Source organism: Chiloscyllium punctatum, chromosome 5 (genome assembly GCF_047496795.1).
Source record: "Chiloscyllium punctatum isolate Juve2018m chromosome 5, sChiPun1.3, whole genome shotgun sequence".
Classification (NCBI taxonomy): Eukaryota; Metazoa; Chordata; class Chondrichthyes; order Orectolobiformes; family Hemiscylliidae; genus Chiloscyllium; species Chiloscyllium punctatum.
This window is the reverse complement of record NC_092743.1, coordinates 95,449,048-95,464,468: the sequence shown is the minus strand read 5'-3', so window position 1 is coordinate 95,464,468 and position 15,421 is coordinate 95,449,048. Positions and strand designations below refer to the sequence as shown.

At 41.4% G+C, this 15,421-nt stretch overlaps 1 protein-coding gene across 3 annotated transcripts in view; it reads right to left on the bottom strand.

The window, feature by feature from the left end:
• Positions 1 to 15,421, bottom strand: part of LOC140477246 (uncharacterized) — an 82,086-nt gene that overhangs the window by 25,220 nt on the left and 41,445 nt on the right. For all 3 annotated transcript variants that reach the window (XM_072570808.1, XM_072570810.1, XM_072570811.1), the window contains 8 exons: positions 14,463 to 14,507; positions 14,311 to 14,364; positions 14,157 to 14,210; positions 13,972 to 14,025; positions 8,210 to 8,281; positions 8,085 to 8,120; positions 7,145 to 7,189; positions 7,023 to 7,055 (listed from right to left, as the gene is read on the bottom strand). In XM_072570808.1, the coding sequence (XP_072426909.1) occupies positions 7,023 to 7,055; positions 7,145 to 7,189; positions 8,085 to 8,120; positions 8,210 to 8,281; positions 13,972 to 14,025; positions 14,157 to 14,210; positions 14,311 to 14,364; positions 14,463 to 14,507 (393 nt within the window). The remainder of the gene's footprint in view (positions 1 to 7,022; positions 7,056 to 7,144; positions 7,190 to 8,084; positions 8,121 to 8,209; positions 8,282 to 13,971; positions 14,026 to 14,156; positions 14,211 to 14,310; positions 14,365 to 14,462; positions 14,508 to 15,421) is intronic.

The window sequence follows — 15,421 nt, the reverse complement described above, 5'->3', positions numbered from 1 at the left end:
TATCCCATTTACCACCTCCTGAGAAAACAAACAGGAAATGACATCACCACAGGCAATGTAATCACCACAGGAAATGGTGTCACCAACCCAAGGGAAACCTAAACACATAGTAAAAAGCAAGCCATACCACCAGTGCTTCATCTGGAGGCTCACTGATGATATTACCTAGTATGGTGATGGTCTGAAACCAAACCTTCCAGCTCAGCTAGCAAACCTTAAAAAGGAGGTCCTTGAAGGTAGTAATATTTGGATTACTCCCAGTGCTATGAGCTAGTGAGGGTAAGATTAGGAGGACAGATCAAATGAATACATGGCTAAGGAGCTGGTGCAGGAGAGAAGGATTCACATTTTTGAATCATTGGAATCTCTTCTGGGCTAGAAATGACCTGTACAAGAAAGATGGACTGCACCTGAATTGGAAGGGAACTAATATACCAGCATGGAGACTTGCTAGAGCTGTGAGGGAGGATTTAACTAGTAAGGTGAGGGGGGACCCAGGAAAATAGTGAGGAAAGAGATCAATCTGGGACTGGTACATTTGGGAAAAGAAGCAAGTCAAACAGTCAGGGCAAGCAGAAACAAAGCAGAAAACAAGGTAGGATTGAAAATTAAACTGCATTTACTTCAATGCAAGAGGCCAGACAAGGAAGGCAGATGAACTCAGGGCATGGTTAGGATCATGAGATTGGGATATCATAGCAATTACAGAGACATGGCTCATGGATGGACAGTATTGGCAGCTTAATGTTGCAGGATACAAATGCGACATGAAAGGTTAGAAAGATTGGCGTGAACAGAGAGGAGGGGAGCAGCGTTTTTGATAAAGGATAGCATTACTGCTGTACTGAGGGAGGATATTCCTGGGAATACATCCGGGGAAGTTATTTGGATGGAAGTGAGAAGTGAGAAGGGAATGATCACCTTATTGGGATTGTATTATAGACCCCCTAATAGTCAGCAGGAAATTGAGAAATAAATTTGTAAGGAGATTTCAGTTATCAGTAAGAATAATAGGGTGGTTATAGTAGGGATTTTAACTTTCTAAACATAGACTGGGACTGCCATAATGTTAAGTGTTTAGACGGAGAGGAATTTGTTAAGTGTGTACAAGAAAATTTTCTGATTCAGTATGTGGATGTACCTACTAGAGAAGGTGCAAAATTTAACCTACTCTTGGGAAATAAGGCAGGGCAGGTGACTGAGGTATCAATAGGGGAGCACTTTGGGGACAGTGACCAGAATTCTCTTCGTTTTAAAATAGTGATGGAAAAGAATAGACCAGATCTAAAGTTGAAGTTCTAAATTAGAGGAAGGCTAATTTTGACGGTATTAGGCAAGAAGTTTTAAAAGCTGACTGGGGCAGATGTTCACTGGTAAAAGGGACAACTAGGAAATGGGAACTCTTCAGAAATGAGATAACAAGAATCCAGAGACAGTATATTCCTGTCAGGGTGAAAGGAAAGGCTGGTAGGTGTAGGGAATGCTGGGTGACTAGGGAAATTGAGGGTTTGGTTAAGAAAAAGAAGGAAGAATATGTCAGGTATAGACAGGAGGGATCGAGTGAATCCTTACAGGATAAAGGCAGTAGGAGTATACTTAAGAGGGAAATCAGGAGGGTAAAAAGGGGACAAGAGATCACTTTCATCAAATAGAGTTTTTATATATACATTAAGGACAAAAGGGTAACTAGGGAAAGAATAGAACCCATCAAAGATCAGCAAGGCAGCCTTTGTGTGGAGCTGCAGGAGATGGGGGAGATACTAAATGAGTATTTTGTATCAGTGCTTGCTGTGGAGAAGGACATGGAAGTTATAGAATGTGGGGAAATAGATGGTGACATCTTGAAAAATGTACATATTATAGAGGAGCAAGTGCTGAATGTCTTGAAATGCATACAAGTGGATAAATCCCCAAGAACTGATCAGGTGTACCCTAGAACTCTGTGGGAAGCTAGGGAAGTGATTGCTGGGCCTCTTGCTGAGATATTCATATCATTGATAGTCATAGGTGAGGTGCCAGAAGACTGGAGGTTGGCTAACGTGGTGCCACTATTTAAGAAAGTTGGTAATGAAAAGCCAGGGAACTATAGATCAGTGAACCTGACGTCAATGGTGGGCAAGTTCTTGGAGGGAATCCTGGAGGGACAGGATTTACATATATTTAGAAAGGCCAGGACTGATTAGGGACAGTCAACATGCCTTTGTGCACGGTAAATCGTGTCTCACGAACTTAACTGAGATTTTTGAAGAAGTTACAAAGAGGGTTAATGAGGGCAGAGTGGTAGATGTGATCTATATGGACTTGAGTAAGGCATTCAACAAGGTTCCTCATGGGAGACTGGTTAGCAGGGTTAGATCTCATGGAATACAGGAAGAACTAGCCATTTGGATATAGAACTGGCTCGAAGGTCGAAGTGGTGGTGGAGGGTTGTTTTTCAGATTGGAGGACTGTGACCGGTGGAGTGCCACAAGGATCAGTACTAGGTCCTCTACTTTTTGTCATTTATATAAATGATTTGAATGTGGACATAGGAGGTATTGTTAGTAAGTTTGCAGATGACACCAAAATTGGAGGTGTAGTGGACAGCAAAGAAGGTTACCTCAGAGTAAAACGGGAGCTCGATCAGATCGGTCAATGGGCTGAGGAGTGGCAGATCGATTTCAATTTAGGTAAATGCGAGGTGCTGCATTTTGGAAGAACAAATCAGATCAGGACTTACACACATAATGGTCAGGTCCAGGGGAGTGCAGGTTCATAGTTCCTTGAAAATAGAGTCACAGGTAGATAGGATAGTGAAAAAGGCTTCTGGTGGGCTTTCCTTTATTGGTCAGAGCATTGAGTATGGGAGTTAGGAAGTAATGTTATGGCTGTACAGGACATTGGTTAGGTCAATTTTGGAATATTGCATGCAATTCTGGCCTCCTTCCTATCGGAAGGATGTTGTGAAACTTGAAAAAGTTCAGAAAAGATTTACAAGGATGTTGCCAGGATTTGAGCTATAGGGAAAGGCTGAATAGGCTAGGGCTATTGTCCTTGAGGTGTATGAGGCTGAAGGTTGACCTTATTGAGGTTTATAAAGTCATGAGGGGCATGGATAGGGTAAATAAACAAGGTCTTTTCCCTCGGGTGGTGGAGTCCAAAGCTAAAGGACATTGGTTTAGGGTGAGAGGGGAAACATATAACAGGGGCCTAAGGTGCATTTTTTTCATGGAAAGGGTGGTGTGTGTATGGAACGAGTTGCCAGGGGAAGTGGTGGAGGCTGGTGCAATTGTAGTATTTAAAAGACATCTGGATGGTTCTTTGAATATGAAGGGTTTAGAGGGATATTAGCCAACTACTGCAAATTGGACTAGAGTAGGATAGGATATCTGGTCAGCAAGGATGAGTTGGACGGAAGGGTCTGTTTCCATGCTATACATCTCTATGACTCTATAACCAGAATAAAGTTGGAATCTATATAAACAGAACATAGGAGGATGCCTTTGTGATCGTGGTTGATAATCCATTTCAGTACCGTGTTCCCACTTTCTCGCCAAAGCCTTCATACCTTTAGCCCTAAGAACTATATCTAACTTCATGAAAACATTCAATGTTTTGGTCTCAACTGCTTTCTGTAGCAGAGAATACCATGGGCTCACCACAGTCTGCGTGAAACAATGTCTCCTCAGCTCAGTCCTAAATGGCCTATCCTGTATCCTTAGACTGTGACCCTTGGTTTTGGATTTCCCAGTCATAAAGAATATCCTTTCCCATCTAGGTTTCTATGAGATCCTGAATCAATTTCCTAAATTCTAGGGAATACAGTCCGAATTGATTCAATCTCCCTTCATCCTATCATTCCAAAAATCAATCTGGCAAACTTTCATTGCATAACTAGAACTTCCTTCCTCAGTTAAAGAGACCAAAACTGCACACAGTATTCCAGGTCTGATCTCACTAAGATTCTGTACAATAGCAGAAAGACATCTCTGCTCTTGTACTCGAAGCCACTTGCAATGAAGGCCAACAAACCCTTTGTCTTCTTCAACAACTGCAGTACTTACAAACCTAGTTTCTGCAACTGAGCAAAAAGGACAATTTTGCACCTCCCCTTTTCACAATCTATCTCCATTAAGATAATAATCTGCCTTCCTGTTTTTGCCACCAAAGTGGATAACCTTCCCGTTTATCCATACTATTGTTCATCTGCTGTCCATCACTCAACTTGTCCAAATCACATTAAAGCATTTCTGCATTCTCCTCACAGTTCATCCTCCCACCCAGCTTTGTGTGCCCTGGTTTACTCCACACTTTGAGCTTTTGGTCTGTATTGGTGATCAAGACAAAGAAGAGCATTGAAGCATTGGAAATAGTGCTGCAAGGAGTCAAAAGATTTTTTCCTAAAGTTAGAGGTCAGCTGTAAGGAAAGATTAAAAAGTTTTAGGTTCTTGGTCTTGAAAAGATCATCTTACAGAGTTTATGCAAGATATAGAAAAGATAAATTTAGAAAAAAATCATTTCAACCAAATTATTAGAATAAAACAAGAGATCACAGATTCCTAAAAATAAATATTAAATTTAGGACTGATATCATGCCACACTTCATATAAATTGATGAATAGATGGAATGGAATTACAGAGTTCATCCAAAAATCCTTGAATCAGTCCAAGAATCATTACAATGGGGTCATTCTGAATGTATAGGCCAAATGTCACCTGTAAATATTTTGTGCTGAAAATGTGTTGCTGGAAAAGCGCAGCAGGTCAGGCAGCATCCAAGGAACAGGAGAATCGACGTTTCGGGCATAAGCCCGTCTTCAGGAATGAGGAAAGTGTGTCCAGCAGGCTAAGATAAAAGGTAGGGAGGAGGGATTGGGGGAGGGGCTTTGGAAATGCGATAGGTGGAAGGAGGTCAAGGTGAGGGTGATAGGCCGGAGTGGGGTGGGGGCGGAAGAAGATTGCAGGTTAGGAAGGCGGTGCTGAGTTTGAGGGATTTGACTGAGACAAGGTGGGAGGAGGGGAAATGAGGAAACTGGAGAAACCTGAGCTCATCCCTTGTGGTTGGAGGGTTCCTAGGTGGAAGATGAGGCGCTCTTCCTCCAACCGTCGTGTTGCTATGGTCTGGCGATGGAGGAGTCCAAGGACCTGCATGTCCTTGGTGGAGTGGGAGGGGGAGTTGAAGTGTTTAGCTACGGAGTGGTTGGGTTGGTTGGTCCGGGTGTCCCAGAGGTGTTCTCTGAAACACTCCGCAAGTAGGCGGCCTGCCTCCCCAATATAGAGGAGGCCACATCGGGTGCAACGGATGCAATAGATGATGTGTGTGGAGGTGCAGGTGAATTTGTGGCAGATATGGAAGTATCCCTTGGGGCCATGGAGGGAAGTAAGAGGGGAGGCGTGGGTGCAACTTTTGCATTTCTTGCGGTTGCAGGGGAAGGTGCCAGGAGTGGAGGTTGGGTTGGTGGGGGTTGTGGACCTGACGAGGGAGTCACGGAGGGAGTGGTCTTTTCGGAACGCTAATAGGGGAGGGAAGGGAAATATATCCCTGGTGGTGGGGTCTGTTTGGAGGTGGCGGAAATGACAGCGGATGATACGCTGTACATGGAGGTTGGTGGGGTGGTAGGTGAGGACCAGTGGCGTTCTGTCCTGGTGGCGGTTGGAGGGGTGGGGCTCAAGGGTGGAGGAGCGGGAAGTGGAAGAGATGCAGTGGAGGGCATCGTCGACCACGTCTGGGGGGATATTGCGGTCCTTGAAGGAGGCCATCTGGGTTGTACAGTTTTGGAAATGGTCCTCATGGGAGCAGATGCAGCGGAGACGAAGGAATTGGGAATATGGGATGACATTTTTACAGGGGGCAGGGTGGGTAGCTGTGGGAGTCGGTCATTTATAGTAAATGTCCGTGTTGATTCGGTCGCCAGAGATAGAAATGGAAAGGTCTAGGAAGGGGAGAGAGGAGTCTGAGACGGTCCAGGTGAATTTGAGGTCAGGGTGGAAGGTGTTGGTAAAGTGAATGAACTGTTCAACCTCTTCGTGGGAGCACGAGGCAGCGCCGATACAGTCATCGATGTAGCGGAGGAAAAGGTGGGGGATGGTGCCAGTGTAGCTGCGGAAGGTGGACTGTTCCACATATCCTACGAAGAGGCAGGCATAGCTGGGGCCCATGCGAGTGCCCATGGCTACTCCTTTGGTTTGGAGGAAGTGGGAGAATTGGAAAGAGAAGTTGTTCAGGGTGAGGACCAGTTCAGTCAGTCGAAGGAGGGTGTCAGTGGAAGGGTACTGGTTGGGTCGGTGGGAAAGGAAGAAGCGGAGGGCTTTGAGTCCTTCGTGATGGGGGATGGAGGTGTACAGGGACTGGATGTCCATGGTGAAGATAAGGCGTTGGGGACCGGGGAAGCGAAAATCATGGAGGAGGTGGAGGGCGTGGGTGGTGTCCCGAACGTAGGTGGGGAGTTCTTGGACTAAGGGGGACAGGACCGTGTCGAGGTATGCAGAGATGAGTTTGGTGGGGCAGGAGCAGGCTGAGACAATGGGTCGGGTGGGGCAGTCAGGTTTGTGGATTTTGGGCAGGAGCAATCAGCACCCCTTCCAAACATACAGGATAATCATTTCACTGTTAAAATCTTTCCAGCTATAATCAGTTTATGATTTAGACCAGTGATTAAACTTGGGACCATTCAAGTCTGAATAGTTCAATTCTGCCCTGAACATGCCATTTACTGATGTGTCATGGTTCAAAATTCCAATGTGCTTAACTCGTTATCTGCCCTTGAAAACACATCTCACACTTTGTCAAATTGATGTTTACTTATTTAAAGCAAATATTGTTCATACTTCCACACTACATTGTGTGATTGAGATTTAATGGCATCACTGAGACAATAACAAACAGTTTATGAAAGAAAGATCCCAGGGTAACGTGTTTTTTTTAAGGAAATTACCCATGAATGTTGTATTACAGAAAGTTATACAATGATTTACGATATAATTTTCCTGAACTCATATTAATGAATACATACCTCTGCTTGAAAAAGATAAAAAATACAAACCTGTCCTTTGTCACCCATTTCACCTTTGTCACCCTGTATAGAGAGAAAAAAAGTCAGCTATGCATAGATCTACAAACTTTCAATTAGTTTTGTCAGTTTAATTGTCACTGTGTATAAAATACCTTGGGTCCTGACTTGCCTTGAGCTCCAGTTTTTCCAGTTTCACCCTATTAAAAGTTTGAATTGGAAAATTAGTATTTCCATATTCTGACAAACAGAACTGAATATTCATTTGTACAAATTTGCTGGAATAGAACACCTCTGTAAAATGCCATCCAATGATGCAACAGCTCCTACTCTGGTAGAATTCAGCTTCATATCTTTGATTCTTCATTCTGTCCACTTCCAGTTCTTGCCATGCTGGGGATTAGCCTTACAATATATCCTAGTTATTTACTAAGAGAGGGAAGTAAATACTGGATGATTCACCAGATCTCATTGATTCTTGAGCACTGCCTAGTGTCTAGTCACACAGTAGCTTGACCTGGAGTTTGGCAGGGGTGGGGCTTGCCAACATTAATGGTCAAATGGTATTGTGCAGCATGAGGATTTTTAAAAACGCCACAATTATTTATATTAACTTAATGTTATTTTTCTTTCAACGGTTTATCTTGTGGATTTTCACATTAGTTTTTAACAAGCAAAAAACACTGACTAATGCTTAAGATTGTTGAACTTACTGTTGCAGTTCATTGACACTTATTGTTTGACAGTCCCAAATTTGATAAGGTAAGTGGAGCACTAACACATTAAGTTAATGCCTTGTGGAAATATGAACTCAATAGTGTTATTCAATAAGCTAAATTTCACCCTGAGGTGGATGTGGCCATGCTGGGAAAATTATGGCAATCTGATTTCTTGGCATGCTCTGACCTCAATGAAATGGTCTTGTTATCAGAGTCCTGACCCAAGAATGAATATTCAGCCCAGTATAAAAAACATCTGTCAATATTAGCAACAACAATCTCTATTGCCATACATACTAAAATTGTTCAGACAAGGCTTTGCAGGATATTTGATAAACGGTTCTGCTATTCTGTGTCTCCCTCTCTGGATTCTTACCTTCTCGCCATCAGGCCCTGGTTCACCTTGTGGGCCCTGCGAAGAAAACATGTAATAAATGAGATCCTCCTTGCTTAAGGGATTATTTTATAACTAATTGCAGCTTCAATGATAGATTTGCTCACCGGTAAGCCTTTCGCTCCCTTTTCTCCTGGTTTTCCAGGTATTCCAGATTGCCTTGCATCACCTTTCATCCCCTGGAAGAAAATATACTCAATAATTGGACATATAATAGGCAATGATAAAGAGCAAGTGCATACAGTAATCAATCTATATTTCCCATTCAGATATTACCCAATTCAAATGAGTAGAAAAACACATTTCTAAAAACTTTTGAAGGAAGTTAAATTTAAAACAAAGTGTATTTTTGTACAAACTTAACAACATGTCTCAACCTTCCCCTTCTCCTCCCACTTTCTGCCTGCCCCTCTCCTTTCTTCCCTTGTGCCCTTTCAGGAATCAGTGGTGTCCTTCCATAAATGAGCAAGTAGAATTCCAGGCCCAAGCTTCTAATTCAGATGACATTCAGACAGATGTTTTTGATGCCAACATTCAAAAGTATACAGATTACGTGTAGATAATTAACATTCACAGAATTTACTGCTGGCCTTTGATTTTTTTTAAACATAAGCCCGCTAATTATTCATGCTCCCCACCCTGCAACACACATACACCAACCAACTCGCTATTCATCTCTGGACTGTGGCTGTGCATGAACAGCTTTCAGAGAGTTTGAGTGTGGAAACAGGCTATTCGGCCCAACAAGTCCACATCTACCCTATCCCCGTGACCCTGCATTTCCCATGGCCAATCCACTTAATGCACACTATGGGCAATTTATCATGGCCAATCCACCTAACCTGTTCATTTTAAGACTGTGGGAGGAAACTGGAGCACCTGATGGAAATCCACACATAGACATGAGGAGAATGTGCAAACTTCATACAGACAGCCACTTGAGGCTAGAATTGAACCCTGATCCCTGGCACTGTGAGGCAGCAGTGCTAACCACTGAGTCACCGTGATGCCCAGGCTATTGTTGAGTAAATGCTGCTTGTTAGCATTGTCAATGACACCTTTCATCTCTTTGTTGATGATTGACAGCAGGGTAGAGGTGCCAATTATTCATGCAGGATTTCTCCTGCTTTTTATGAACAAACCAATTTTCCACATTGCTGGATGGATATTCATCATGTAGCTGTACTGAAATCTGTTCATGCACAGCCACAGTCCAGAGATGAATAGCGAGTTGGTTGGTGTATGTGTGTTGCAGGGTGGGGAGAATGAATAATTAGCGGGCTTATGTTTATCCTGAGCAAAGCTAGCTCTGGATTACAAGTCTTTACGACAATTGCTGAATGCTGTCAGGCCCCATATGTCTTGGCTATATCTAATGTCTTCAGCTGTTTTTTTAATATCAAGTGGGATGAAGCAAATTGATTAAAAGCATCTGAGATGCTGGGGATCTCAGGAGAAAGTCACTCAGCATGTATTGCTGAAAATATTTGCAAATGCTTCAGCTTTTACTTTTGCACTGTTATTCCAGACTTCCATAATATTGATGGAGCTACTTGTGAAGCCTCGTTCTGCAGTTGGTGTTCTTAAATTTCCCAGCTGCGTCCACTTTGAATGTAACAGGACTACAAAAGTTAGATCTGATCTTAGCTTATTGTGATATTATTTAGCTGTCTAACACATGCTGTTTCTGCTGTTTGGTGTGTAAGTAGACTTGTGTTGTAGTTTCACCAGACTGACACTTTGTTTTTAAGGCATGCCTGATGATGCACTTGTCCTGCCCTCCTGCACTTGTTGGTGCCAGTGTTCAACTCTAATTTTCTTACAGGCTGTGCACACATCCAAAGCCCATGTGTGGCATCAGACATCCATGCAGCAGTCGGCGTGCTGATGCCAATTGCCATGCACAGTTGGTTCCCTCGTTTGACACTAATGGTACACTTGCTAGCTTCCAAACTGGTGGGAGTTTCCCTAATCAAGGGAGTTATGGACAATTAAAACCAATGCATCAATTATCTTATAAATCATTTCATTTAAGACCCTAGGACATCATCAGTCAGGACCCAGGCACTTGTCAGCCCACAGCTCCAACATTTACTCAACATCACTTTTCTATTGATTGTAATTTTCCTGAGCTCTTCCTTCTCTTCGTTTCCCTGATTTGTAGCTGGCATGTTATTTAGATCCTCTTTAGTGAAGACTTATGCAAAATATTCAGTTCACCAGCCATCTCTTTAGTTTCTACTATTAATTCGCCAGACTCACTTTGCATAGGACCGAAGCTTCATCAGTTAACTCTTCATAAAATATTTATAGAAACACAGTATCAGTTTTTAATATTATTGACAAGGTTCTTTTGTGCTCCAATTGTTCCCTCCTTATTAATTTTATATTGTTTTTATATATTCTCATAGACTCATAGATGTATATAGTACAGAAGGAGGCAATTCAGCTAATCATGGCCATGCTGATCAACAAAGATCTGACTATACTAATCGCATTTTCCAACTTTGGCCCATAGCTCTTGAAGGTGATGGCAACACAAATGAATTTTGAAATACTGATTAAATAGTGCATGGGTTTCCAACTCAACAGGCAGTGAGTTCCAAAATCCCAACACACTCTGGGTGAAAAAAATTCTCAACTCCCCACTTAACCTTCTATATCTTACCTTAAATCTGTGCCTCCTGATTATTTCCACTTACTCGTGGAAAAAGTGACTTCCTATCCACTCTATCTATGCCCCTCATAATCTTGTACAACTTGTCAGGTCCCCCCTCAACATTTGCTACTCCAAGGAAAACAACCCGGCCCATCCAATCTTTCCTTTTAACTCAGACTGTCCAGCCCCAGCAACATCCTGGTAAATCTTCTCTGTACCATGACTAGTGCAATCACATTCTTGCTATAATGGGGTGACCAGAACTGTATGCAATACTTCAGCATTTTACACATTTGAAACACAGTTTTGGCATAACCTCCCAGCTTTTGTGTACTGTCCAATTTTCTGTCATGCTACCTTTTTTTGCACATTTATATGCTTTTTCTTTATGTTTGATATTAGTGTTAACCTTTCCAGCTATATTAAAAGGTGTATGATATACATTTTATATATTAACATTTTTAGAAGAGTTTTAGAGTTTAGATTTTAAAACTAGTGGTATATAGGTTTGGTCTATTTGAATGATGCAGTTTAATAATTAACTAGGTCAGTCTTTTAAGTACCACGATTTTAAACTATTTCTTTTCAAAGAACAAATGCTGAAGACCTCCTGGAGGGCTAATGGAAGTTTGTTTATATTGTGGGGTTTTGTGACAAGTGAAGATGGAAACATTCAGCCAATAGCTGAGCAGAAGCTAGGGGGAGTGAGTTTTTAAAGGTTAGTTAGAAACTTCTGAATTCTGTTTGAAGATGACCTGACTGGGATCAGATGCAAGAATAGCTTTTCTAAGGGAAAAAAAAGAAGTTTGTTTACAGCAGTTAATGGAATAAGTTACTTCAGTATAAGGATTTCAGTTTGAGAAAACTTCAAATGCAGAGTATTTGGTTAGAAATCTGCAGCTGGTTATTCAAAGCTGAGCAAATCTAAGATCTCAGTTGTGAGAGTCAAAGAAAAAGACTGCACAATTCACAGGATTGGAATCAAAAATAAGCAGTAAGCCTAACTACGGACTTAACAGGGAAGGAAAATGTCTCTGGATTTTGATGTTAGCCAGGTATTAGAAATATTTTATTTTATTCTTAAAACCAAATCGGCAGCCTGATGTGCTTATGTTTCAGTGAAAGACCACCATGTTATATTTATAAAATATCTACTGAGCCAGATTTAATTCTGGGATCTGACTTAGCCAATAGGAATATCAGCTGGGATCAAAACGGAGCTAACCAAGGAAGGTGCGTCCATCTCTTGAAAATTTTCCTACCTATTGGAACGTATCTATTCTGTGTATTCTGATTTGCCTTAAACATCTTCTTAAATTCCTGCTACTATATCTCTATTGAAATATCATTTAACCTAGTCTACCAATTCATTCTGGCCAGCTTTGCTTTCATGCTCTCATAATTGCTCTTATGTAAGTTTAACAAATCTGTCTTGCACCCACTCATCTGTCTCTCAAACAGAATATAAAATTCAATTATAATTGTGGTTGAGGCATATAGAATTATGGAATTACACATAAAACACAACAAGGAGGCCATTCTGCCAATCGAGTCCATGCTCGTTTTTCTGTAGAGTAATTAATTCAATCCCATTCCCTCTACTGTGTAATGGTTATGTAAAATATATGTCTGAAGGGTCAGTTTAGTTTCTAAATTCAAGTTAGGCTTGAACTTACAAATTTCTGAGTTGGATGCCTGAGGCCTACCACCTGAAACAAGCAGACACTGAATTGATGGTCCTTTCACAAATCATCATTCATATATCATATGTCAAACCAATTTATACCAACATTGATTGTGAAGTAATCCAGCTCCCAAAATATATATTTTTAATCATTCGCAAAGCATGGAATGGCAAAACCAACATTTATGGCTAGTCTTTAGTTATCCTTGAAGAGGTGATGACTTTCTTGAATACAACTGAGCCAGTTCAGAAGGCAGTTAGAAGTCAGCCACAATTTGTTTGGAATAAAACAAAGAACTGCAGATGCTGGAAATCTTAAAAACAGAAAGTGCTGGTGAAACTCAGTAAGTCTGACACCACAGGCAGGCACGATGGCTCAGTGCTGAGCACTGCTGCCTCACAGACTAGGGACTTGTGTTAAATTCCACTCTCAGGTGACTGTGTGGAGTTTGGACATTCTCCCCATGTCTGTGTGGTTTCTTCCATGTGCTCTGATTTTATCACACAATCAAAAGATGTGCAGTTTAATTCGATTGGCCATGCTTAATTGCCCTGTAGCATCCAGGGTTGGGCAACTCAGGGGAATTATCCATGGAACATGCATGGTTACAGGGATAGAATAGGGACATATGGCTGGATGGCGTGCTGTTTGGAGGGTTGGTGTGGACTCAATGAGCCGAATGTCTTGCTGTAAGGATTCTATGATTGCGTGTGTGGTGAGAAAGCAGAGTTAGTATCTTGGATCCTTTGATCCTTCTTCAGAAGTCAGAGATGCTGCCAGATCTTTCACATTTTTGTGGAATCTAAAATCACATATAGACCAGGTGAGGACAGACAGCAGATTCCTTCCTGAAAGGACATTAGTGGGCTGAATAGATTGGGACAAAAACCTGGCAGTTTCCTGGTTACTATGACTGATGGTAGCTTTTTAAATTCAACATTTATTTAATTAATTGCATTTAAGTTCCCCAGCTATCCTGATGAGCTTTCTACACACCTGCACCAGATCATTCGTCCAAGCTGCTAGTTTACTAGTCTAGTCATACAACCGCTATGCTGCCATATCTCACCTGTATTGGATAGGGTTTAGATCACAGTGGTGCTGGAAAAGCACAACAGGTCAGGCAACATCTGAGGAGCAGCAAAATCTACACTTCGGGCAAAAGCCCTTAATCAGGAATCCGCAGTCCTCACTTTTGCCTACCTGTATTGGATAGAATACCTAACACGTGAAAAGGCCAACTGGCCCAACTAGTCTATGCCAGGGTTTATGATTTTTATGTCTCTTCTTGGCTTTCCCAAGGGAAAGCATGCAGCAGTCAATAACCTGAGAAGGGCTGTAAACATGATTTTTAAATTTTTTTCGATTAAGTAGGTATTAGTGAGATAATATACATTTAGGTCCCCTTACATTGAGCAAAGTTGGAAATAGATGCAGTTTAGAAAATTCAATAATAAGTAAAAGACTATAAAGTTTCGGTTGTTTTAGAAAAATATTTTAAATTGCAAAATAGCAAAACACTTACTGGAAAACCACGTGGGCCTTGTGGTCCTCTTGGACCAGGATCCCCTCTATCTCCCTAAATAAAACAATAGTGAAAAATGTTCTTCTGTTAATGATCCTGTGATAAACACTTAACTGTCATCATGATCCAAATATAAAATGTTTTTAAAATATTTAATATGCATTGAATTGGATGTGCAAAAGTACCTTTGGTCCTATTTGTCCTGTTTCACCTAATATCCCTGGTATTCCCAGAGGACCCTGAAACCAATTAACAGGATATTTGGAGTGCTTTATTTTTTGGATATATATATTTTTTGCAAAGCCCATTTTAAAAGTATTGAAGTCAACTTCATCTTACATGACCACCTGGCATACCACCACTACCAGGTCTTCCTGCCATTCCAATATCACCCTGAAAGTAAACATACAAAAGTATTAGCTTTATATATATATATATATTCATGACACAGAAGCATTACACACTAAGCACTAAAAATTTACAGCATTTACCTTTCTGCCGGGAGTACCAACATGTCCTATTGATCCTGGGTATCCCTAGGAAATACAATAGAAAATAAAACATAAGAACCTCTTCTGGAGTAGTGTATGAAGTTCTTGTTGCCCTGTTATAGGAAGGATGTTATTAAACTGGAGAGGGTTCAGAAAAGATTTACTAGGATGTTGACAGGAATGGAGGGTTTGAGTTATAAAAATAGACTGGAAAGGTTGGGACCTTTTTACTGGAGTGTAGGAGGTTAAAGATCTTATTTGGGTTCATAAAATCCTGAGGGAGATCGATAAGGTAAATAGCAAGAGTTGTTTCTTTAGGATGGGGGAGTTCAAAATTAGGAGGCATATTTTTAAGGAAAGAGGAGAGAGATTTAAAAAGGACGAGGGGCAATGTTTTTACTCAGAGCGTGGTTCGTGTGTAGAATGAACCGCCAGAGAAAGTGATGGATGCAGGTATACTTACAACATTTAAAAGACATTTGAATTAGTTCATGTATAGGAAGGGTTTGGAGAAATACAAGACAAGCACAACAGGTGGGACTAGTTGACTTTGGAAACATGACCAACATGGATCTATATGGACTTCTGTATGGCATTCGACAAGGTTCCTCATGGGAGACTGATTAGCAAGGTTAGATCTCATGGAATAAAGGGAGAACTAGCCATTTGGATACAGAACTGGCTCAAAGGTAAAAGGTGATGGGTTGTTTTTCAAATTGGAGGCCTGTGACCAGTGGAGTGCCACAAGGATTGGTGCTGGGCCCTCTACTTTTTGTCATTTACGTAAATGATTTGGATGCGAGCACAAGAAATACAGTTAGTAAGTTTGCAGATGACACCAAAATTGGAGGTGTAGTGGACAGCGAAGAGGGTTACCTCAGATTACAACAGGATCTGGACCAGATGGGCAAATGGGCTGAGAAGTGGCAGATGGAGTTTAATTCAGATAAATGCGAGGT